The 24,016-nt window shown below is 40.2% G+C and overlaps 1 protein-coding gene across 1 annotated transcript in view; it reads right to left on the bottom strand.

Annotated features, from left to right (window-relative positions):
* The window catches only part of LOC125010452 (xenotropic and polytropic retrovirus receptor 1 homolog), a 37,345-nt gene that overhangs the window by 7,045 nt on the left and 6,284 nt on the right, over nt 1–24,016 (bottom strand). The window contains exons 2-15 of the mRNA XM_047589093.1: nt 13,748–13,799; nt 6,327–6,428; nt 5,978–6,201; nt 5,222–5,371; nt 4,967–5,050; nt 3,980–4,061; nt 3,330–3,419; nt 2,984–3,081; nt 2,699–2,878; nt 2,415–2,577; nt 2,100–2,294; nt 1,104–1,270; nt 859–998; nt 426–647 (exon numbers count right to left, since the gene is read on the bottom strand). Of these exons, the coding sequence (XP_047445049.1) occupies nt 426–647; nt 859–998; nt 1,104–1,270; nt 2,100–2,294; nt 2,415–2,577; nt 2,699–2,878; nt 2,984–3,081; nt 3,330–3,419; nt 3,980–4,061; nt 4,967–5,050; nt 5,222–5,371; nt 5,978–6,201; nt 6,327–6,428; nt 13,748–13,799 (1,949 nt within the window). The remainder of the gene's footprint in view (nt 1–425; nt 648–858; nt 999–1,103; nt 1,271–2,099; nt 2,295–2,414; nt 2,578–2,698; nt 2,879–2,983; nt 3,082–3,329; nt 3,420–3,979; nt 4,062–4,966; nt 5,051–5,221; nt 5,372–5,977; nt 6,202–6,326; nt 6,429–13,747; nt 13,800–24,016) is intronic.

Raw genomic sequence — 24,016 nt, 5'->3', positions numbered from 1 at the left:
TAGTTCTGGACTGGAAACTGTCTCACCAGCAGAAAAATAATATTTCTGTCTGTGTGAAGACACTGTTATGATGTCAGTACCAGCACCATAACCTAAAAACATATTTTCTTGGGTTAGTTTCAACAGAGCCCCTGGATCTTATTGTAGGATCCTTGCTTTCTATCTGTCTTGGTTGTATTAGTCAGATACCTGGTTATTATTTAAATATCAAACATCATTAATTATTGGAATATAATTGAATAAGCATTGTCATGGCTACATTTTAACGATTAATTTAACATTAACACTGCCATGTTTGTTTTCAGTAAGTAGAGTTAACATGAAAGATAAAAGCAGGCAAGATGTTGGGGAACAGATGATTACACACAGCACTGACTACAGTACAGATTGGGTTGCATGGTTAGGAATCATAGATTAATACTCACTGTGAGGCAAGTCGTGGCCTCCGTAGACTCATGCTGTAGCTCCTCTTCCAGTTCTTCTTGCCCTGGCGGTTCCTGACGCCATCCTCCTGGTCCATCATCTGCTCCAGCAGTGTCTGGTCATCGGCATTGAGAGGAGCCACACTGATGTCTCGGACGGCCCTGAACTCACCACAGTTATTCAGGTGTTCATTCTCCAGTCGGAAGAAGTTCCACACAAAGCGCCTGGGAAGGACAAACACAGACTCATTCAGTTTCCTCTTGGCTGTACAGTTTAGAAAGGAGGACTGCAGCATTTGAATACGACCAGAGACCACATAAATAATCTGCATGAGGAGAGTACAACAACTAGAAATAAATAGAGAACCATAAGGAGATGTGGAAAAGAAAAGGATGGTGATGATGGACAAAGTTGGAAAATAGACAGATTGAATACCTAAAAACTTCCAATGGAGCCAGTACTGTGGCCAGTATGTCAGCAATGTTATCTGACTCAAGGAGTGTGCTGAGTGAGACAGTTAAAATCCATGCAAAACGCAGGAGCACATCCTCCACAATGGCACTGTAGTAATAGGCCTGGATGGGACAAGAGAACAAGAATACAGTGTTCAACACATCGTTACGTAACAGTTCTTTTTATCAGGTAGTGAAAGGGTCAAGCACTGTTGTGCAGAAAAATACCTTGTGTGGGTAGACTATCTCCTCTCTCAGAAAGGTATTCTCTCCTGCGTTGCGGTCAAATAGACCCCAGTCCATTTTCAGGTCCCAGACTAGTGTGTAACATGAGCTGACCACTAAACAGGCGATCATCAAATAGAAGAATATCTGGGCTTCAGCGGGGGCTTGAGCTGAGGAGGAGAAAGGTGCCAAGATCAGATCGATAGTATGGGAGTAATTGATACGTCACGTTTTCAGGGATCCAGACCCCAGCCACACTACTGCTTTGTTGTGCTATGCTTTACACATATGGCCATTAGTACACACAAGAGGTAGTGGGCATGCTCAGGAAAGTGGGCAACAGCATGCGCTGCAGGTGGAGTCAAGGGGCTGTGTGTCCCATCAAACTACACTCCTATCGACAAAGTGAAAATATGGAACTTAAGTTCCCCACACATAATCAGATGGATTCGGTCTCCAAGAACCTTCTAGTTCAGATCAGATCAGTTTTATTTGCCATGCATTGTATATATGCACACGTGGAACAGGGGCCAGAGAGGCAAGGTGCCCACAGAGAAGTCTGGGATTTTCAGGTTCTTACTCAGTAGACAGATGCAAACCTGAGGTGTCATGGAATGAAAGCTGCATCTCTAACCACTACTCCATAGCTGCCCAGTACAGCACAATAGCTTAGCAGTGCATCGCCTTAAACACTTGGCCAACTCTAGCTAGAAGTTTGATACGTAAGTCCGGCATTAAAACTTTACAAAGGTCACAATATTTATTTTCTGTTTCAACTTATTAAGAGAGCAGTTGAGTCACTTTGGAGGCTGCAGTAGGTTGAGTTGTTTAATTACATAAGGTTGTAACAACTTTATATAAACAACTTTATTTATCTTAGTGAGGAGAGTAAGACCTTGATTAATTTGCATAAAATCTAGGAACTTCCACTAAACAGGAAAACCCGTTATTTTTACAAAAGACTGTCAAACTTAAGTTTACAGTGGTGGTCGTGTCTACCTTTATGTGTGCTGTACAGGGCAGAGAAGGTAACGGCAAAGAAGGAAGTGGAGTATTTCCCAGCATTAACGAGGTGAGGGAAGGCCCGCTTGGTATCACGGTAACGCCGCAGACACTGGACGAATCGGAACCAAGCAGGAAGACACTTGATCACCGCACGGACGCCGTAGGAGTAGGAATTACACACGCCGTGACCTGAAGATGACATTGTCAGTCATGTTATGGTGCATCCATATGATTCCATCACTTTTCATAGCTTTGTATACACACACTCACAACAGGTGTGTTAAGTTACATTTTATATTTCAGTCTCACCGTTTTCAATGAGTCCGTCATGTTTTTGCCAGTTCAGTTCAAAACTGTAGAAACAGATCATGTACTCCAGATCCATCAGAACCACCACCAGAGAGTTCAGCTGGTCAGCCAGCCAGAAGTCTGCAAATCCAACGTGGTGAAACGGAGCCGTCACCACCCGAAACTGTAGAGAAAGGCGGATGGGAAGATGAGGCTCTATTCACAATTTAAGGATTTAAAAAATGAAATGAACCACACAACCTTTACAGATAAACAAACATGAAGAGTGTATAACTGATGAATACCAGGAGTTTGAGCAGCCAGAAGCGTGACTTGTAGTAACAGGTCTTGAAGGGGTTGATGAGGAACAGCAGGAAGAAGCCGTAGAGAACCAGAGGGTTGGCCTGCATTGGGACCAGGATGTTTTTACTGAAGATACAGGACAGCAGGCTGACGCACCACAGCACCCCCAACAAACCTGCAATCTGTGCAAATACAAACACACACACACACACGCACACACACACACATACAGGTCAGCTTATTTGTACTGTGACCTGAGTGAGTTTAGAATGTATGTGGGTGCTGACCTCAAACAGATGTTGGTGGGAAAGGTTGTTTCTGGGATTGAGTTCAAATATAAGTACATGATTAACTCCTGCCTGCCTCCAGCCATACGTGTTGATACCTGAAAGACAAGAACAAGGAAATACTATTAAATAGAAATAGAATTGTTTAGTGTAGTACATTTGTCAGACTGGAAACTTCAATTTAATTAACATCAACATCAAGGCAGGATATTGTGGATAGGTTCAACTATCTGTTCCAGTACAGAGGAATTTCATTGTCCCTAATTGAATAAACGGAAACTGGATGCCAAATTTAGTATCTAAGCATGTACTGTGTGATGTGTGATGTGTGCTTGTGTGTGTGTACCTAACAGGAAGAGGAATTCTATTAACAGGAAGCCTCCTCTGTAGATCCTGACCATAGGCCAAACATCAGGCTCGTCAATCACCACAGCTCCTAGACAGAGAGACAGTATGAAAACAAAAAAGAAATGACGATGAAGAGTCTTCATCACCACATGAGTGCATAAAACAAAAGCTTTAGACCTTTACATGATCATTTTGTTTAGATTTCTATAAACAGTAATTCCTAGTGAGATCGGTATGTGTTACTGAATGTGATTGCGGGTTGTAATACATTCAATTCAGAAAACAGGTGGTTAGATTAGAGACACATAAAATATGTTAATTCTAAAAACAAACTATCTTCTGACATCCAAACATTATAGCAAATAATTACATTTAAGACTTTTTAATACTATCTCAACGCTGTGTTCAGAGTTTTTTAAGGACATATAATGAGGTCTAATCTCATGTGTAAAGCAAGGATACATTAATTCCTCATTCTGACACTATGATTCAGTTTTGTCCTGCTGTGACCAACAGCCCAAATACTGAACAGATTTTTCCAGCATATGCATTTTGACACTCACTTTCCAGGAAGTTCAAACCAAGTCACTGCATCATTATAAATATCAGAGTATTATTAGGCATTTAGGAATGTGTGTTGTGTATTACCTGCAATAACCACAGTGACTATTAAGACGAGGAACACCCCACAGTAAAGGCCGACCCTGAAGGTGGTCCAAGCAGGAGCAGGCTGTGGATGGAGAGAAACACCCGTTGATCTGGAGTGTGTGATATAACGAGCAGTAACATTGGAACAGAAATGTAAAGTGGTCTCTCAGTCAGATAATAATACTCGTATTGTGAGTAGCATATACTTTAGGGTAGATTTGCTGCCTTCAGATGGGGTTGTGTTAACTGTGCTCACAAGTAGAGACAATGTGAACGGCCCTTTCTTGTATTAATTGACAGCCTTGTAAGAGGAAATTTCAGAAGCGGTCCTAGGTCACAAGTTGTGATGTCCTTGTTGATGTTAACAGAAATAGAAGAGTTGAATTATACACTCATCAACCACAACGCTAAAACCACCTGCCCAGTTCCCCCTTTTGCCTCCCACAGAGTTCGAGTGCACTGGGAAGTGGACAGGCCATTTTCCTGCTGGGGATGGCTGCTATTAGGGAATGTCGTTGCTATGGGGAGGGGGATGCCTGGTAAGGAACGATGTTTAGGTATGGGTCTAAATAACACCTACATGAATACCAGGAGCATATTTTTTGCAGAACATTGCATTGCAACAAGATTGTTAATGTGATTTGCGGCCACGTTAGTTTTAATCTTGTGGCTGATCGGTGCAAATTAATGTATTATCAGTTTACACAACAGCACACTTCTCTGAATACAAACCAGCCTATAATGAATGTGAAACTGCTCCAATACAAAACAATAACAATGTAAAGAGCTCAGACAGAGAGAGCACTTGCATTGCAGTAAAACCACAAAGACAAGGGCATCACATTTCTAAATTTAGACAGAACAAAACAAAACAACCACATTAACCACAGTAAAGGGCAACAGAAGCACTTTGGCTCCCTCTTTATTAGAAGCTAGTTAAGCAGCAGAAGCTGATGACTTATAAATAATACTGTGTCTGAGACTGACCTGTGCAGCCCCCAGAGGAGGTACCCTCAGCCTCTTCATGGCCCTCTGCCTGTCACCACCTTCCAACTCTGTGGTGACCAGTCCCTGAAAGACACAATTTTGAGCATTGGAGATTCTTCCCGTTAATTCTGAAGTCTAATGCTGACACTGACAACACCGTACAGTCTGCTTTAGTGATACTAGTGTACATAACTACAGCCATACTGACTTTGGGGGATTTGACAGGAATATTTGCAAATGGATGTATGTATTTACCTCAGTCTCAGAGATGAGCTGTGTGATCTTTTTGCATGTGTAAAATGGAGCCACTTCAACATGGGCCACCCTCCAGTCAGCCCCCCTTGATGTCTCCAAAATCTTGTCATGCTTCTTCAGGATCTTTCTGAAACCTGTGAAGTTCAGGTTCTGTGGAGACACGGAGAGGGGTTGGCAGAGAGGAAGAAAGGCAGATGAGGCAGAGACTCTCAAAACCAACTGAGTAAAGAACTAAAGCAGAAGGCTAAACAAGTGTGGATGAGAAAGTAGTTGCAGTGTCCATTCTTCTGTCAGAAGTGGAGGTTAGATGTTAACCCTCAGTTTCAACACATTACCAAATGATTGAGCAAGCAAGGTCAACTGCATTTCTCCTCTAATTATCAGGATGGGTGGATATGGGGATAAATCAGGCAGACTCCTGTTGTCTGAGGCCAGCTTTTGTTACCGAAACAAATATCTGTCTCTTCAGCAGCTAAATGCTCCACAATGTCCACCATGTAGTCTCTAAAGTGATTATTTGGTGTGGCAGAGCTTTTAGCAGCAGAGCTGAGTATAAACTAAAACAGTTAAGATGCAGGATGCATAGTTGCAAATATTTAAACAGAATGTACACATGTCATGGAGATCAAATGGTTTGTTTCATTCCACCAGCGCTGCAAAGCCACATACTAAACACAATACGTTTATTCTGTGTATGAGAAATTTCAGTCAAGCTGTGTCATTGTGTTGAGATGGAGTGTGTTTGTCAATATGCACCTGATAGTTCTGCAGCAGTATGAGACTGAGGTAGAACTCTGAGAAGGCCAGCTGCAGGTCCTTTATGTTTCTGTGTTTGCATCGCTCCTGTTGCGACAGGGCAAACACCGTCTTCCTCCTCCGTAGGCCGAGCCCACTGGCTGAGCTCTCCCTCTGGGCGTCCAGTGAGGACTGCAGCTCGTTCTGCAGTGTGGCAAATCGCCGCTGAGCCTCAGCCAGCTTTTCTGAAAGGAAAAAAAAAGAAATCACTGTAAATGATAAGAAGTAGGATAGTAAAAACAATCCTGTGTCATAGCTATAGGTACATGAGTGATTTTAAACTGTATAGTGTAGTGGTGTCAGGCATTACCAGAGTAGAAGGTGTTAATTTTGGCCAGCTCTTTTTCACACGTCTGGAAGAACTTTTCCTCAAATTTGGCATAGTACCTCTTGACTGTATCCTCATCTGTGACTGCAACAAAAAAAGAGACATAAAAAGAACGGTAAGGTCTATTGGTGAATTTATTTCCTTGACAGATCTGAATGTAGATGGGAAATGAAACCATAAAAAAAGGGAACTAAAGAAATGGTGAGGACAAATGATGAATCGGAAGGGAGGAGCGAGTAAAATAGTTTAATCCTGTCTGTCCTGTTCCCACCAGCGGAGGGAGCAGTAAGACAGCAGCAGGCCATTTTCATGGAACAGTCAGATTGCTGGGTATGCTTGGGTTTATCAACCCTTGTGCTGTGACTGCGATGTATAGCTGTGGTTGAAAATGGATTAAGGAGCTGAAGTGCAAAGATGAAATTAATTTCTAATTCGGAGTAAAGCCTGCCCCAAAAAAGCATTTTTAGCAGGAACAAAAGAAGCCAAAAGATCTGCCATGAAAATGCTTTAACAACCACTCGAGTCATCAAAAATATTAACCGTTATCTTAACAGATGTGAGGAAGAGTCACCGGATTCATTTTATACCAGCAATTCATTTCTATTTCTAATTCTGATCAACTGTGCAAGGATGAATTTAAACAACAGACAAACAATAAACCCTTTCGACTGTGTTCGACTGTTTCGATCGTTGAGTGCAGTAGATAAATGTAAATCATGAGCAAGTGAAATTTTATAGGAGCCTTTAAGAAGCAACTTATATATAAGTACAATATATAGTTGTATATTATAGCAGCTAACTCACCTGGAATAGAAGTACTATTGTCACAGACTGTTTTATGTCATTCTTTTTTCATGCATCAGCTATATATTCTACTTTCTGTATCATGGTTAGATTCCACATGAAAGCTTGATTCAGGTGTACATATCCTCTTGTTCGTCCTACTGCCTATCTTCTCCCCCCTTTTCTGTTTTCTGTTTCTACTTGATCAGCCTCAAGCAGATGCATCCCCTAAATATGAGCTGGCTTATGCTCAAGTTGGATTTTTGTTAAAGTGGGAGTTTTTCTTTCTACCGTTGCCTTAGTGCTTGCTCTAGGGACAACATGAGACAGCATCTGGCTTTGGAAAATTATAATGATACTGGTGTTATATTTGTTATATTTACTTACAAGTTAAATTCTCATCCCTCCCATTGAGTCAGAGCTTTTTTTTTTAATACACACACATATATATATATATATATATATATATTATACCAGGACACAGTCCTGTAATTTCCATCATCTTTTTAACTCAGCTATTTCAGATCTCACGCTGGGACAGATTCTGGTAAACACAAAACAGTGGACAGAGAACCTGTATCTGTGTCCGACCACTAACTTGTATCCACAGTCACGACAGAAAAAAAACAACAACAGTCCAGGCAGGTGGTTTTGAGTCAGAGTGTGCAGACTCAGTGATTCACAGAGTTTCAGACTGGCTGCTTTTAGACAAGACACCAAATTAACTAAATTGGAGAGCCCCAACCACTCCCTTTTTCTCTCACCAGAGCACAAACAACCACCACAGTCAGACTACGGTAATCTCCTTATCCCCTTTTGGCCTTATTCTGCTTCTTTCTCACTGTTTCCAAGCTCATGACATGATAATTATTATCATTATTGTCATTATGACATGTCTGTTTCTGTGCAATAGGCTATACTTTCCATTGGACAATTGATGTTTTTTAACTCTACTTTTTAGCACCACCCTGCTTTACTCTTACAACGTTACACACATTCATGTCAAGTAGTGCACCACCCTGGGCTGTGTGTCTTGCTCAAAGGCACTTAAACATTAGATAACACAGAAACAGAATTAGAGGTTATTTAAATCAGTTCACACATTAAATAAAAAAAAAAAACATTAAATAATGAATAATTCTCTTAAACAGTATTTCCACCAAAGGAACCAAGAAACTCTGGAAGTACACACAAGTTTCCAGTGCAGGGACCATGTAACTTGTGGGGATGTTACTTTGCTTATGTTGAATCTCCTCCATGCTTATTGTATCTGTAGTGTTGCACTGACTTTCACTATGTATGGCATTATCATTGTTGTATAGTCTTCTCCATGCAACCCGCTGGACGTGAGTCAAGTAGGCATGGAAAAGCAGACTACCTATACACTTAAGGAACCCCTTAATTCCTAGAAGTTCTAGGTACTATAATATATATATATGGAAACACAGCTTAAGTCAACACCTCCTTCAACTGTAGACAATTCACAGTACGGCCAGTGAACAGCTTAGAGGGACTGCTTCTGTAGAACAGTTACAATACTGTAAATACTATTCACAGTGACGTCCAACCGAGATTTTGACAAGTAACTGTTGGATGTTTTAAATAACATTTACATCACGAGTCTGCACAGTTCAAGGTTGAAGCCAGTACATTAAAAAGGCATTAGATGCTGGTTATTAAAAAATCCCAGTCTCCAACAGTCCAACTATTCATTTTAGGTCCTAATTATAAATCTGGGCCCTGTAATAAAAGCCGGTGATCATTTTGGAAAAGAATGCCATATTAATAACCTTTGATTGACAGCAGGCTCGTCTGTTGCTCTCTAAGGCTCCTGAACACTGACTTCTGGAGCTACTGTTTAGAGAATACGCAGTGATTTTCCTGCTCACACAGTTGCACCCTCGCACCTGCACACAGTGCTGCCACACAGTATTTTGGAAGGTTAAATTCAATGTACTTGATAATGATGCTTGAATAAGTGAAGTAGCAGTCATGGACCGGTTGCAGTATCCAGTAATTAGGGAGTACGAACTCCATATAGTCTAGTGAACTGCACGTCACAACGTCAGATCCTTCTGAAGTCCCCACTTTACACGTTCACGATGTCAGACTGTGGGGGCTGTGTCCAACTGACCAACTGTTCTCTGCAGACTTCCACTTAATGTCAAAACAATGATCATTAACTCAAGCTTTATATAACACATCCTCTGCTAGCTTCTGTGAGTTTGGACACTGTTTTGTTAGTAGTCACTGATGCTGCAGCCAACTGAAAAATCCTGTCAAACACGCCTGCAAATCAAGTCAATTGTGTGGAGGACAGACAAAATAAAGACTGACAAGGAGTAATGGAAACAGAATAAGCAAAACATATTGTTAAAGAGACCATAACAGAAGGTGGAGGGATAAGTAGAATGATAGATGGTTCCTCGGATTGATTTAATAATATTAACAATGAGCCATTGTTTCCGTATGTAAGATTTCAAAATACCTCCTGTGAGTCGAAGGTTCCAGTGTATCTCAAATCATCCTGTGTTGACTTGTGCCTGTTAAAGATCTACCGCACAGGTGTCAAAGATACGGCCCAGGGGCCAAAAACAGACCGCCAGAGAGTCTAATCTGGCCGGCAGGATGAATTTGTAAAATGCAAAAATTTCATTGAAGACATGAACTACAATTTTTCCCAATAAAAGTATCTGCTCTTCCAAGGGTTCACACAGTTTTAGTGAGAGATGTAGACATAACACAACACTGTGAACCTAGAACTAAACATAAATTCCACTTCTTCTGTCCCATTGTTCATTATAATAATATTGCAGTTCATTGAATGTAAACATTTTCATAACATACTTATTTGCACTAAAACAAAGGGAAACATTTGGAGTTGTTATTATTTATAGGTTAATACGGTATTGTGTTACTGGTCCAGCCCCCCTGAGATCAAACTGGGCTGAATGTTGCCCCTGAACTAAAACGAGTTTGACTCAGTTTGACTGCATTGTTTGCCAGTAATCTGGGTGGATAAAAGTCTGCTAGTGTTGGTCAACTGCAGGAAACTCAATCAAACCAAAGAAATAGTTCAATTTTAAGACAATTACAGACATACACCCTTTGTACGTGATTAATCATTTTCCAGACTTGAGCCTCTGAGTTGGAGAAAAGTCAAAGACAAACTCTTAAAATAAACTGAAAATGAAACGGCCTATCGGTTAGTGTGACTATAAATGGTTGGGCTGGATGTATCGATTCCTCAGAAGATGAGAATGGAACAGACTGTGATTCATGATAGTAGGAAGCAACATGTGACTATTGTTGTACATAAACCAAATATAGCTGAGAGTGCGCAGGTCATTGACGTGACAAGATCGTCCAGGGACCATGAGTCACTTTCATGGAAATCCATACAATAACTATATACATTCAAATTACTTTTCAGGCTGGACTCACTGAAGGGAACACAGAGACACACTGCTAGCTGCTCAAAGTGGAGGCCACAATTCACATATGTGTGAAGCTGAACACTTTCTGACAAGAATTGATTTTAAACTTTGCTTCCATCCTAAGTAAGCTCTAATCCAAGGTTTAAGCAAACAGCAGCTGCATTTCCATTGTAGTTTTTCATCAAATAAAAGCGATGTTTCTGAAATTGTCTGTAATGTGTATAATTCAATGGCTGCAGCATGCCGATTGTCAGAAAAGATCATGAGGACACTATGAAAAGGGGATTAGGGCACATCTGTGGAAGAAAATGACACAATTAGACGCACTGATACAGAGGTTAGACAATTATGTCAGTAGAGTCCAATACTGTAAAGGTCAAAATGTGTAAAGGAAAAGAAGAATGATGCCATTTTTACATAATCCTGAGAAGACCATGGGTATGTGCATTCCTTACATGATGGGTTAAATACAGCCCACACCTCAAGATGATCTCCATCACAGGTTACTCCACCCTTGGCAATGCTTTCCTATTTTTAGACAAGTCCTGACTTGAGTTTGGATGAATCTGACCTTTAACATGTCATCATAATAACAGCTATAACTTTGATATTAAAAAAATCTAAACAAAGATCTGGATTTGATGGAGAGATGAATATTGTCCTACAAACTTCACACTTGTGAATTCATTTACCAGCTAACAGAGCAAATTAGCATTGTGGGATGTCCTTAAAATGTAATCTTTAGATCGTCATGGGAATGTCTGCATGAACTAAAGCTTAACTTAGTCTTTTAAACAGTGGTTTAAATGAACTTTGTGCACCTGCTGGACCAGCTGGAAAACTGTATTAATACTGTTAAATAGGTTAGTGCGTGTGATGATCCTCTCATGGAAACTAATGCCACATCCAGCCCAATATATGGCATCTGATCAACAGGCAGCTGGCAGATGTACAAGAGGAGCCAAATGCAGCACAAGCGACCTGTTAAAGTAACCACACGGGCTTCTCTGAGTCTGCCATGTGGGGTAAGAGTTGTTTGGTTTGTTCTTTGAGGCCATGTTTTTGAATGCAACTAGTTCCTTTAAGTGGTGAGACCATTCTGTCAAAATAAGATGAAAGAAAAGATACCACGAAAAGACGGTGTACTGTCATGTCATTTTGTATTGCTTTAAGTGTGTGCAGTGTAGAGAAACAAAGAAGCCTGTCATTACATGATGAAAAAATGCCTCTGATAACTGGGTTTGAGACATTTTAAGACTTTGAGGCCTTATATTTTGGTCCTGTATTTTTGCTAAGCACACAATTATGCAATAATGCAGCATGAGCTAGTATAATTGGAGGTAAAGAACTGCACATGCCAATTTTGATGGTACAGAGTTGTGGTGATATCTATTCCAGGGCTATTGTTTTCAACTGCAGAACATAACAGAACACACTTTCACACTTAAACCATAGAACATACACTGAGGACTTCTCAAGAAAGACTAATGTTATATATTAAAAATACACATTTGAAATACGGATCTACAGTCTCCTCCAAAAGTATTGGAACAGCAAGGCAAATTCCCCTGTTTTTGTTGTTCACTAAAGACATTTGGGTTTAAGATCAAAAGATGAGTATGTGACAAGACTTGAGAATGTCAGCTTTTATTTCCTGGTGTTTACATCTAGATGTGTTAAACAACTCGGGACAAACCACCTTTTGTTTGAACCCACCCACTCTTCAAGTAAGCAAAACCATTGGAATATGTGACTGACAGGTGTTTCTTGTTGACCAGGTGTTGACTTTAAAGCTGATTGTTCAAACATTAAATAACTCCATAACCTATAAGTATGCATTTCTTGTTAAAGGGGATAAACAAACATGAAGACCAGAGAGCTGTCTATGGGAGAAAAGCAGGTCATTTTCAAGCTGAGAAAATAAGGAAAATCAATCAGAGCCATAGGACAAACATTGGGCGTAGTAACAATTTGGAATGTCCTGAATAAGAAAGAAACCACTGGTGTACTGAGCAACAGACGTCTAACAGGTCGGCCAAGGAAAACAACAGTAGTTGACGACAGAAATATTGCGAGAGCTGTGAAGAAAAACCCACAAAACTTCGGAAAACCAATTACCTCCATAGTGCAGGGGTGAAGGTATCACAGTCCACTGTTTGAAGAAGACTCTAAAAGCAGAAATATAGAGGCCATACCAAAAGATGCAAACCACTCATCAGTAGTAAGAATCACAAGGCCTGATTGAAATTTGCAAATAAGTACAGAGATGAGCCACAAAAGTTCTGGAACACAATCTTATGGACTGATGAGACAAAGATTAATCTCTTCCAAAGTGATGGAAAAACCAAAGTGTGGAGAAAGAAAGGAAGCATACAAGCTCATCTGTGAAGCATGGTGGAGGTAATGTCATGGCTTAGGCAGGTATGGCTGCTTCTGGAACAGGCTCATTGATATTTATTGATGATGTAACTGGTGATGGTAACAACAGAATGAATTCCCAGGTGTACAGAAACATTTTGTCTGCCAATTTATGGAGAAATGCATCCAAACTAATCAGGAGGAATTTTATCATGCAGCAGAGCAATGACCCAAAGCACACTGCCAACAAAACAAAGGACTTCATCAGGGCAAAAAAGTGGAAGGTTTTAAACTGGCCAAGTCAATCACCTGACCTTAACCCAATTGAGCAGCATTTCACCTCCTGAAGAGGAGACTGAAGGGAGAAACCCTCCAAAACAAACAAGAACTGGAAGAAACTGTGGTAAAAGCCTGGTATAGTATCATAAATGAAGAACGCAACAGTTTGGTGATGTCGATGGTCGCAGGTTTGAGGTAGACATTGCAAGCAATGGTTATGCCACCAAATATCAAATGTTATTTATTTTAAGATTAGTTGTTCCATTACTTTTGCTCACCTAAAAATGCTTTGGTATACAAACGATGATATATTCTAAGTTGTTTAACACATCTAGATGTAAACACCAGGAAATAAAAGCTGACATTCTGAACTCTTGTCTCATACTCATCTTGTGATCTTAAACCCAAATGTCTTCAGTGAACAACAAAAACAAGGGAATTTGCCTTGCTGTTCCAATACTTTTGGAGGAGAGTGTATATTTGATTCACATCCCTACACACTCATGAAATGGACCACATGTATGTATGTGCGTTGACGTGGAATACCTTCAATAGATGGGGCCTGGTCCTGAGCAGCATACAGCATCTCTTTGAAAGCCTGCATACAAAATAAGACAAAAATACACATTAAGTTAAGATTTGATCATCTGGAAAGTTCTATACAGGGTTAAGAATATGAAATGCCAGTGTGAGACATGTTATGCAAGCACTTCATTTTTGATTAATCAAGTCCATGGATCTAATCTATCTGAATCACTTTCACAGAGCAGCAGAATATTTAGAGGACTGGATAATATCTCAAGGTTAAAAGATGTGAGAGTTATTTTATTCACTATCAGCGTTAAGTGCATTATATAACACATATTTCTAGATTCCATTGCATAAATGACTGTCACAACAATGAACTGTGACAGTGAAATGATTGCTTTGGTTAACGCCACAGCAGAGGTATCAATTTTAGTGTCAGGTAAAAACATATTCAGTCATTCTTCCTGTGATTAGACATCGTTATGCTTGACCGTTATTAGATATAGACTACTTTAATCTTTAAATTCAATCCCTTAAGAGTTTACAACCACCAACAGTGTGACGTAATAAGCACCACACACATATTAGTTCTGTTCTGCGTCACATCAGAAAAATCACTAAGCGTTAGCTAGATGCTCTTGTGATAAAAACTCATAGACGGAGGTCTGACTAGAAGGGAAGTAGTAAGCAGCACTTGTTCATCGTGTTCACAGTTGGGTGGAGGACTGTGGACAAAAAGTTTGAACCTCAAACAAGTTACTTATTTAATAATATAGCACCATGCCATCCAAAAAGTTGGACTGGTAGCCAAAAATAACACATGTATGAACAGTGGTGTTGTACAGTCTGATGGCTATGGGGGCAAAGGACCTCCTGAACCTCTCAGTCCTGCAGTGTAGTGAGAGAAGCCTCTCACTGGTGCTGGTTCTCTGTCCCTGCAGGGTGTCATGGAGGGGGTGCCTGATGTTGTCCAGGATGGACTGCACTGTGTTGCATGTCCCAAAGCAAACTTTTAAAGGCGTTTACATTTGCATTAACACAGCAGTAGCTCTGCCTTTGATTACTCTAAATTTATTGGTTCCCTTTATACAAAGAAGCATAACAAAAAGCAGGTCTGCTTAATGGCAACAGATTTTACATAACTGTACTCATCAGTCAAGTATACTGTAAACAGACAGTTACGGTCTCCACACACAGTTTCTCAACTAACTGATGTTTCAGTGAAATGATACACAAAATTCTAAGAGTCGGAAAAAAAGACACAACTCAATAGGAAACACTATTTTTAAAGAAGCAAAACATATTTATAATGAACTTAGAGTAACTACTGTGGTTTCAGTAGTTCATTATAGTTGTGCTGGTTTTTGTCTTTCATCAACACCGAGGACACAGCCATTCTGTTTGAATAAACTTTAACAGAGCTGTCATCTGACAGAATTCAGTGGGGACTTTGTTTATATTAACTTTGAGCTGTGTGAGCAGAGTAGTTGCAGATTCTGGCAGCAGGGAGGCTAATTACGACATGTAATGTGAATGTGACTGATGTACAGCATTCAGAACAATTGTGATGTCTGCCAAGCTTTGAGGGCTGACCCCCACAGAACGCTACAGCAGTCAGAAAAGAAGCAGTGCACTGCCAATATATTCCAGGAGGAACTTAAAGTGTAGAATTTGTTGCACGTACTTAGTAATAAACTTCTGGCTGTAACTGTTTGGATTACAGAAGTCTAGAAAGAAAGTCCTGTGCCAAACAACATAAAATCACTCCAGCTGTGGTTGAGGATATTATCTATATTGCCCAGTATTTTTAGATACTACTCACACAATTGGAAAACATCTCCAGAAAATGTCTGAAAGCACTGTACAGTACTGTGACAAACAAATCTATTAAGATAGTATGGATGGAGGATTCCTCAAAAAAACCTAAACAAATATCAACTGTACTTTGGAAACAAGCTGTTTTCTTGTGTATTTTACTCAATTTGCCCCTATAGTTTGACAATACTGTAACTGACATGTTGACCTCGCACTGCTGTATTTTTGCCTTCATCTTGTAGTGAAGCAGGTCTGTAGGTGCAGCCAATCAGTCTTCCTCGTGCCGTGTGATAATAAATGTGTAGTGTATGCTGCAGCTTGTCACTGCTGTGGAGAGGCAAGAGGACGGCAGTCATTCAGTCTCAGTAAGCCCTAGTAGAACACCAGGACAGTCACTCTTTTTCATCTACTGTTGCTGAAGGGTTGAATAGTAGAGTGGTCAGTCAGTCAGTCAGTGTTTCAGAATGCCATCAGGGCACAACACCACAATGGGCTCACTGTGTGCCAGCCTGCCAGCCAGCCAGTCAAAGAGCAGCGGAGCGGGACAAACTTGCTTCTGCAGCAAACAGCAGAGCAGGTCAAGGTCAAACTGTCAAACTTCAGCCCACACAGCAAGCCTGTAGTCACTGTTTCACCAGCGCAGCCTCTACAACAATGTAAACAACAATACTGATCATCACAAAGAACACAGGGTAAGGTGACAGCAGAGATAAAGAAAGGAATCAAAGCCTGCAAGGTGACTCCCACCAATTTACATTTAGAGGCACAGCATTAGTTGGGTTTGTCTAAATGACAAATAGACTGCAGGAAAAAAATGGTCCAAGGAAGACATAATCATACACGCTGTACTGCAGGATGGTGTGCTAAAACACTGCAGCTATGAAAACAGCTTTATTCCAAGGAAAGAAATCAAGATCAATACGAAACAGTTTGCCACAGTAACCCGAGAGATAAAGGTAGAGGAGACAGAGGAGTTTTCCCATCGGCTCCTCTGCCATATTTATATTATTCACCACCAAGGAAGAGCTTCTTTTCTCAAGTGCAAAAATACGCAGATATGAGCAGAGGAGAAAGTGCATGTTAGGGCAGGCTTGCTTTTGCACAACAGTTCGATATTCACCACACCTTTCCAAACATGGTGTGTGGGAGACCAACAACAAAACCATTAATACCTAGTTATACTGTGTTGCCTCATTAAAACGCTGTGACCATCACCACATACAAAGTTACGAAGACAAACTGAACCACAATCTTCTAAATGTCTGGACATTTACCAGCTGTGTCTCACAACCCAAAATATCGAGACCAACCCCTCTCAGCCTGTGTATGAGGCAGAGGGACTTTAGCTGCACCCACAGTGCAAAAAGGAGGGCTTCTCTTTAACATGAGCATTTCTTAGCGCTGCTGCTGAGCTTCTTTTCTTAGACAGACAAAGAACATAATACATCTGTCGATACTCATGCCTGTATTACTTCGTCATTACCTCATGTTATTTTGGTGCAATACTTGCAACTCCTACTGGTGTTTGTCTTTATTCATGATATTCATGAATGTCATATTGAACCTCCTTACCACTTCAAGCTTCCAATAAAATTGTTGGAGGGTTTTTCAGCTTTTTGCTTAGCTACTTGAATCTGATGCAATATGTAAATATTACCCTAACATATTTAATTTGATATAGTTTCTCTGGTCTTACCTTATTCTATTTTTTGGGCACTGTTGTTCCCTGCCACTGTAACATATAAATAAAGGGAAAAATAAAGTACCATCTTATTTTATCTCCACCAGTTGGTCAAACTACAAAGAAAAATCTGGGCATGTTTTTTCACTCTAAATTAAAAGATGTTGTATTCAAGCAAGGGACAAAAATGTGCATGCGTTTGATGTTTGGAAAAGTAATAAGCTCTTTGGGGTCATTGACGTTATTGAAGTACTGTCAGTGGATTTCAATGATTACATTTTAATTCTTTTATGGGAAATTAAATTAAATTTGTGGAAAATTATAAACATATTGTGAAAAAATTGAAACTTGTGTCGTCTAACCATTAGCCCATCTCGTAGCCCGAGCTGAATGGAGCCGAACGCAGCTGAACATATAGCTGACATCATCTACGAGACCCGATCTGGCAGCCCGAGCAGATATGGTGCAGACAACAGCACAAAATTCCCTTTTACCAGGAAGAAGCCCTGAGCAGAGCCCAGCTCATACGGAAGGATCCATCTGCTTGAGGCTGGACAAACAGAGACAGAAATCGTGGCGGTCGAGTTGTTACAGGTCTAGGCAGCAGCATACAAACCTGTAGATACAGAACCGTCAGACTGGAGAGAAATGAAGGTCTCGGTAACTTTGATTATTGTATGACGCCATAATATGACACCACCGTATGTAAACTGAGGCAGTTTGAGAGCAAGGGACTTTTTGTCTAAAACATGCACAGACAGCACATTATTTTAATTTGACAAAACTTCAGCTGACAGAGTGCGTTTTTCACCGTTGTTCATCTAATGTTGTGCTATCATCAAAAACAAACAAACGCTCACAGACACACATTTCGTAGATCACCAATGACATGCTTTCCCACACTCCTCCTGAGGCCTTTAACGTGTGTGTGTGTGTGCGCTGTCAGTAGGCTGGCTCAGCATGTGCTAAGGCGCAAGTTTCCAAAACAAAACACACGCAGCTCAACAGGAAGGAGGGCAGCTCCGCTTATCCTCACAGATTACCCTACTTCTGTCCTTTTCCCCTTCACTCTCTCCTTCTCCACATCTCTTATTCCCTCTCTCTCTGCTCTTAGCCTCTTGCTGGTCACAGTTAAAGGTAGATCACCTCTTCTCTCTCACACACACTCTAATGCAAACATAGACTCACCACAGGCACAGACTGTCGGACCACAGCAGCTGACCACAAATCTACACACCTGCCTGTAAATGAGAGGGGGGTCTTTGCCATCCTCTTTATTTATTAGATCTTTCTAATGTTTTTCTCAATCCTCTTTTCTGTTCAGCCTATTCTTCTTTTCTCACTTCCTTTGTCCTTCTATTTTATTTGATTCTTTGAACACAGCCAACTTTTTCTCTGCCCACGCTCTTGTTCGGTGTCCTCTGCTTAATCTCCTTCATAAATTCCTTTACTGCTCCCTCAGCCCCGCTCTTTTTCCAAACCCCCGCTCATGAGGAGGAAAACACTTCAAATCTTGACACCAAACTGTCAAAAGGATTATATGAGTCATAAGTGGATTATGCTCAGATCTCTGGGTTGTTCCTCATTTTTCTGGTATTGGTGGCTTTCCCAGCTCAGATCCAAAACGCTTTGTGAAAGCCATACAACGAGAGATGTACAGGGAGCTGTGAGTTTAAATGTCAATCCTTCAAGTGCACTGGAGCAGAAAGCAAAGGGCAGCCCCAAAAATGCAAACAATTGAGTTTGGAAGATGTATTTAGGGAATTTCAGTGATGTCACACTTAGTGACGCACAATGACGCAAGCTAAAAAGCTAAACCAGCAACTTCACTCATCTGACTGAGCAATATTTTGAACTATGTGGGAATTCAAACATTTTCTCATGTGGAAAATGTGACTGTGGAAAGTATTACTATTACTGTCATTTTAGGCATCACTGACCATTAATCTATATATTACAATAAGGATGATGAAAATGTTTTCATCATATCAAATAATGTTTTAAGGCTATTTATTGTTTTCTATGAGTGGACTAAGCAATGCAGCCATGAGGCCTCATCACAGTGATTATGTGTTGTTCTGTGAGAGTGATCCCACTGTCCCCAGAACAAATATGTGTCAGCTATTAAGAACGGCTTCACACTCTTCCTAAAAGTCAAAGGCGTTAAATGCAGAGGATGCCTTTACCATTCCCAGAATTGAGAGCTGAGCTCTGTGTAGTAAAACCTGCTTTTCTGCAAACTGGACACCACTTGTGATCTTTTGGTTGAGGTCAAGTATCAGTTTTACTTTGTCCTGATTGTTTTGAATGGGATCATTTCCTTCTGAGTGCTGTGACACGTAAAGGTGCAGTGATATGTAATAAAACCTCCTCAGTAGGGACCGTACGTAGTAGTAGTAGTAGTAGGTAGCAATGCCCCTATCAAGTGTGTTTGCCCTCCAATCCAATCTTTTAATATTCAGTATCAGACTATCTGAGTCTAGATGGAAAATTACCAAAACTAAATTTCCTCCCCTGGTGATTCATACTTATAAGAGGATGCAGAAAAGGGCATATATTCTAAAGATTTATCCAACGATTTTATGAATTGATATCTGATCTTTCATAAGAACATAGATTTAACCTGGACATTATCAGCACTTTCAATTAAATGTCGCCTAAACTTGACTAATGTCAACAGGATATTAGATATTACAGATTAAATGTGAAAACTGTATCAAACAGATACATTATAAGCTGGTTAATGTCAGTTTATCCATGGCATCAAGTGTTAAAGAGACTTCTAATGTATAAAGAAAAATAGTTTTCGGACCACTTGACCAACGGGAACATTTCTGTGTCTTGCTCCTACTATGGTCGTGCTGTGACTCTCTAGAAAACATGGACAGGGAAATAGATAAAGATTTACTAGGAACTTGGCAGGGTGACTGAAGGGACTGAGTAAAATGCTGAAGACAGAGACAAAAAGGGGAAGAAAACGACGTCTTATTAACTCAAATGTGACCTCTTCACGTGATGCATGTGTGTCGGTCTGCAGGACGAGAATGTGATCCACTAATACCAGTCAGGTGGTAGCCAATGCCATCGCCACTCACTGTCTGTCATTTTAGTTACATCTGACCTGTTTACCCAGTTCTTCTCTTTCTTAATCGTTCTATGTCAAGTTTTTTGTTAATCTTCATATATTTTTCTCTGATACTAGAAAAAGGTTCCATTAGACTTTGTATAGTGGTCATGAAGAGAAAGTCTTCAGAAATGCCAGATTCTTTGTTATTCTTTCTTTTAATCTATTTCAAATTTCAACAGTTATTCTCAACTTTTTTTTCTATGGACATTGTCTTGAATCCAATTATAAGATAAGATAATCCTCTACCCACAGTTGGGAAAACGCTCTGTTTACACTGACCTTTATGTTTCTCTTCGCAGCTTTCTTTATTCTGCTCTCCTGCTGATCTTCCCTCTCTTTGCAACTCTTCCTTGTCTATTATCCATTACAGATTTCATCGTATCCAATTCAGATTGGAAGACCAGCAGAATCAGCAGCTGTCTTCCATAACCATATTTTGCCAACAACCCATCTAAGGTGCCAAACACAACCATAGGCCTTACCCAAACCTGTAGAAACATCTAGTGGATATACTTTGTGCCACAGGCTATCCAGCAGATTCCAGGCGTGAACAATGTCCAAGAATGACCCTTTAGTGTTTTAGGGGTGTTTGCCACATCCCTGGTTCACTGTAAATTATCGATCAGGTGAAATGAAGTATCGAAGTTCATTCAGTAGCACCAGGGTTCACAGAGATGACTGACATCACTACCAGTATGCGATACATTTTAATACTGCTGCTGCTAATACAAAGCTTTTCAGGACTTTTCAGGACTAACATCCTTTCTGACATTTTGCTTTGAGAAATGTACACAGCAGCCAAAAAGCTCCACTAAAATTAACACATCTGTAGGCAAAAGAAGTTCACATCAACAAAATGTATTAAAAAACTAACAAGTTAGAACAGCAAAGTCTGTATTTCATTAGGTGACACTGTTGACTGATAGCAGCCATGCTTCATGTGCATTACCTGCACTAAACTAAATTCTATCATTATGCATTTTAACTATGTACCTTTATCGGTACTAACAATTTTAATCTTTAAAACATTAAAATATTGACAGTACTAAGCTGTTGATATTCAAGGAAAAAATCACAGCAGTAATGACTCTAATATAAAAATAATCCAATTCAAGATAACAGAAAAACCTAATTTAAAATAATACGTGTTAAATGAAGTCTGTCAGTTTCAGAGGCCCTTCTTTAAATGTCTGCTGACTAGTAATGCGGGTACAAGTAAAACCAGCAGATTGTTGACCCTTATTTTGCCGTCAGCTTCTCTATTCCTCACTCCACTTGAAACCAGCAACCATCAGCAAACTAACTTCCCATGAACTGTGGCTGCTGCAACGTGGAGTTTCCACCACTGCTGCTGTGTACAGAACTTGAACAGTATTGTGTTGAATAAGCCAATGGCAGATGGAAATGATGTCATGAAGAAGTGCTACACTTTACTGCACAATACTGTTCATCTGCAAGTGACATGCTACAAATGAATGGTAAACTACAATCAGTGAAACCTTAACACCAGACGACACAACTGCAGTGAGCTTTAGTATAAAAGCAGCACACCCCAGTACCCAGCATGTAAGTGTTTTTGGGTCTGGATTACAATTCTAATAAAGCAGGTCAGGTCAGATTAAGAACGCATTAAACACTGATGCATTTGAGGAAAAATCTGGTAAATACATATACAGAATTTTAGAGTCAACACTAAGACAAAGATCAAGATCAAGTTCAAACAACAATCTTCAGTGACCAAAATGTGTTGTTGCAGCCCCTGCAGCTGGTTGCTACTTTGAAACATTCTAGTTCCTTACTCTTCTTCTACACTCGTTTGAGCATCCTCTGAGTCAGTACGTTAACACAAATATATCTATATTATGTCCAAAGTGCTCTCATTATGTTGTAGGCTACAACAGCAACCTCATTATCTCATCTCATCTTCCGTACCACTTAATCCTGCACTAGGGTTGCAGGGATTGCTGGAGCCTATCCCAGCTAGCAACCTCATTATGAGAAAGGTATTTGTCTTATTTAGAAACAATTTCACCTTTAATAGCATCACCAACTATTTGGGCAACAACTCGTGAGACTGGCATAATAGTCGTCTCATCTAACATTAATTTGTTTTTTGTTTTTTTTTGCAGATACTGCAAAAGTTCGTCAAAATTGCACCAAAACTTTATCTGGTTTTTCCCTCAATCCATGACTCTTCTCTAAAGGATCCAACGACTAGTAAATCAATTAATTACTTAACACAAACCCTTAGTAACCATTTTGAAATTAAATAATCCTTTCAATATATAAACATGAACATTTGCTACAAATTCTCAGCTTGCAATAAAACCCACCCTAGACTTGGATCCAGCAAGGTTTTCAGTCAGTCAAGGGGTCTGCAGAGTCACACAGATCACCATCAGGCATTTATATCCTTGTAGTTCCTGTCTGGGAGCCGCACTAGGAATTTGCCAGGTTAAATAAAGCTGATTCCATCATAGGTTTATATGTGGCCAGTGTCAACAAAGTCTGAGTCTATTCTATTGTACAGGCTAAATATCTTGCACATTTTCGTAGATTAAACTGCAGGAAACACATACAACTGAACACCGTTGGAATGCCAATAATCTGAGCAACAGGCCGCTGTAATAAATTATAATGTGCTTGAAATGACCTGGCCTACAATGAAAACAAAGACGCTGGAAGCTGATTGGCTTTGCAAACATCAATTCATGGCAACTCAGGGTACACCACTGTTTATCAAACTGGCCTGCTAGGTGTCTGACCCAAACACAGCGGCCCAGAGAAAATATGACACACATTTAGCAGCCGTGGTCAACATGGCTCTGCAAACCTCGCAGGCCTGGGTCCCCAATCTTCACAGGCCTAAAACTAACTGGGCCAAGGGCCAGATTTACAGCTGGGTGGAACAACAAGCTACATCTGGTCTGTATCCAAACACTGGAGGAGCAGGAAGACAGGGAGTCCATGTGAAACTTGTGTGGAAAAGAAGTAACACATGCTGTACGTGCATAAGAGTATCCACTTGTGTCCCTCTCACAAACACAAAAATATGTTAGAGTTCACCGATTCTCGATGTGTTAGGCCAGCTCAGACCGACATTCTCAGGCTCAATAGTGTAAGGTAAACAATCAGCCTGGTAATCCAGCAATTCACAATTGTTCTTTTAATATATTTAGGCCAGAGTTAGTGATGGATGTTTTAGATTTTTTGTGATTTTTTTTAGATATGTGCATTCACTTTTTTAGATATGTCCAGGTGGACACAGTTCTTTTACAGCTCATCTCACAATTATTGTAATAGCATGGTCATCTGACCAATGTTTGGGTGTCTTAAAAACCTAAATGCTTATAAACATGTCAAATGGATTTCCTTCATAGTAAAGGAGATGATTATTTAAAATCTTGTCCTCTTTACGTAATCCATTTGATTTGCATGGAACACATAGAGGCATCACTGTCTTCACATATCTCCCCAATGATGGGGTTTGCCTCTACCATATACAAAAGCCCCATCATAAGAGGTGTGGGAATTCTTCAATAAGGCCCCACTGTAAAATCAAAAAGGGTTACCACAGCACAACAACCACTATGCATCTACACCTCAACAGAGAAGATCAGCCAGGGTGCCAACCACAAAGCAAGAAGACACCATCATCAGCATT

This window comes from Mugil cephalus, chromosome 7 (assembly GCF_022458985.1).
Source record: "Mugil cephalus isolate CIBA_MC_2020 chromosome 7, CIBA_Mcephalus_1.1, whole genome shotgun sequence".
NCBI classification, from domain to species: domain Eukaryota; kingdom Metazoa; phylum Chordata; class Actinopteri; order Mugiliformes; family Mugilidae; genus Mugil; species Mugil cephalus.
The sequence above is the reverse complement of the archived record's forward strand: the minus strand, read 5'-3'. Positions and strand labels throughout refer to the sequence as shown.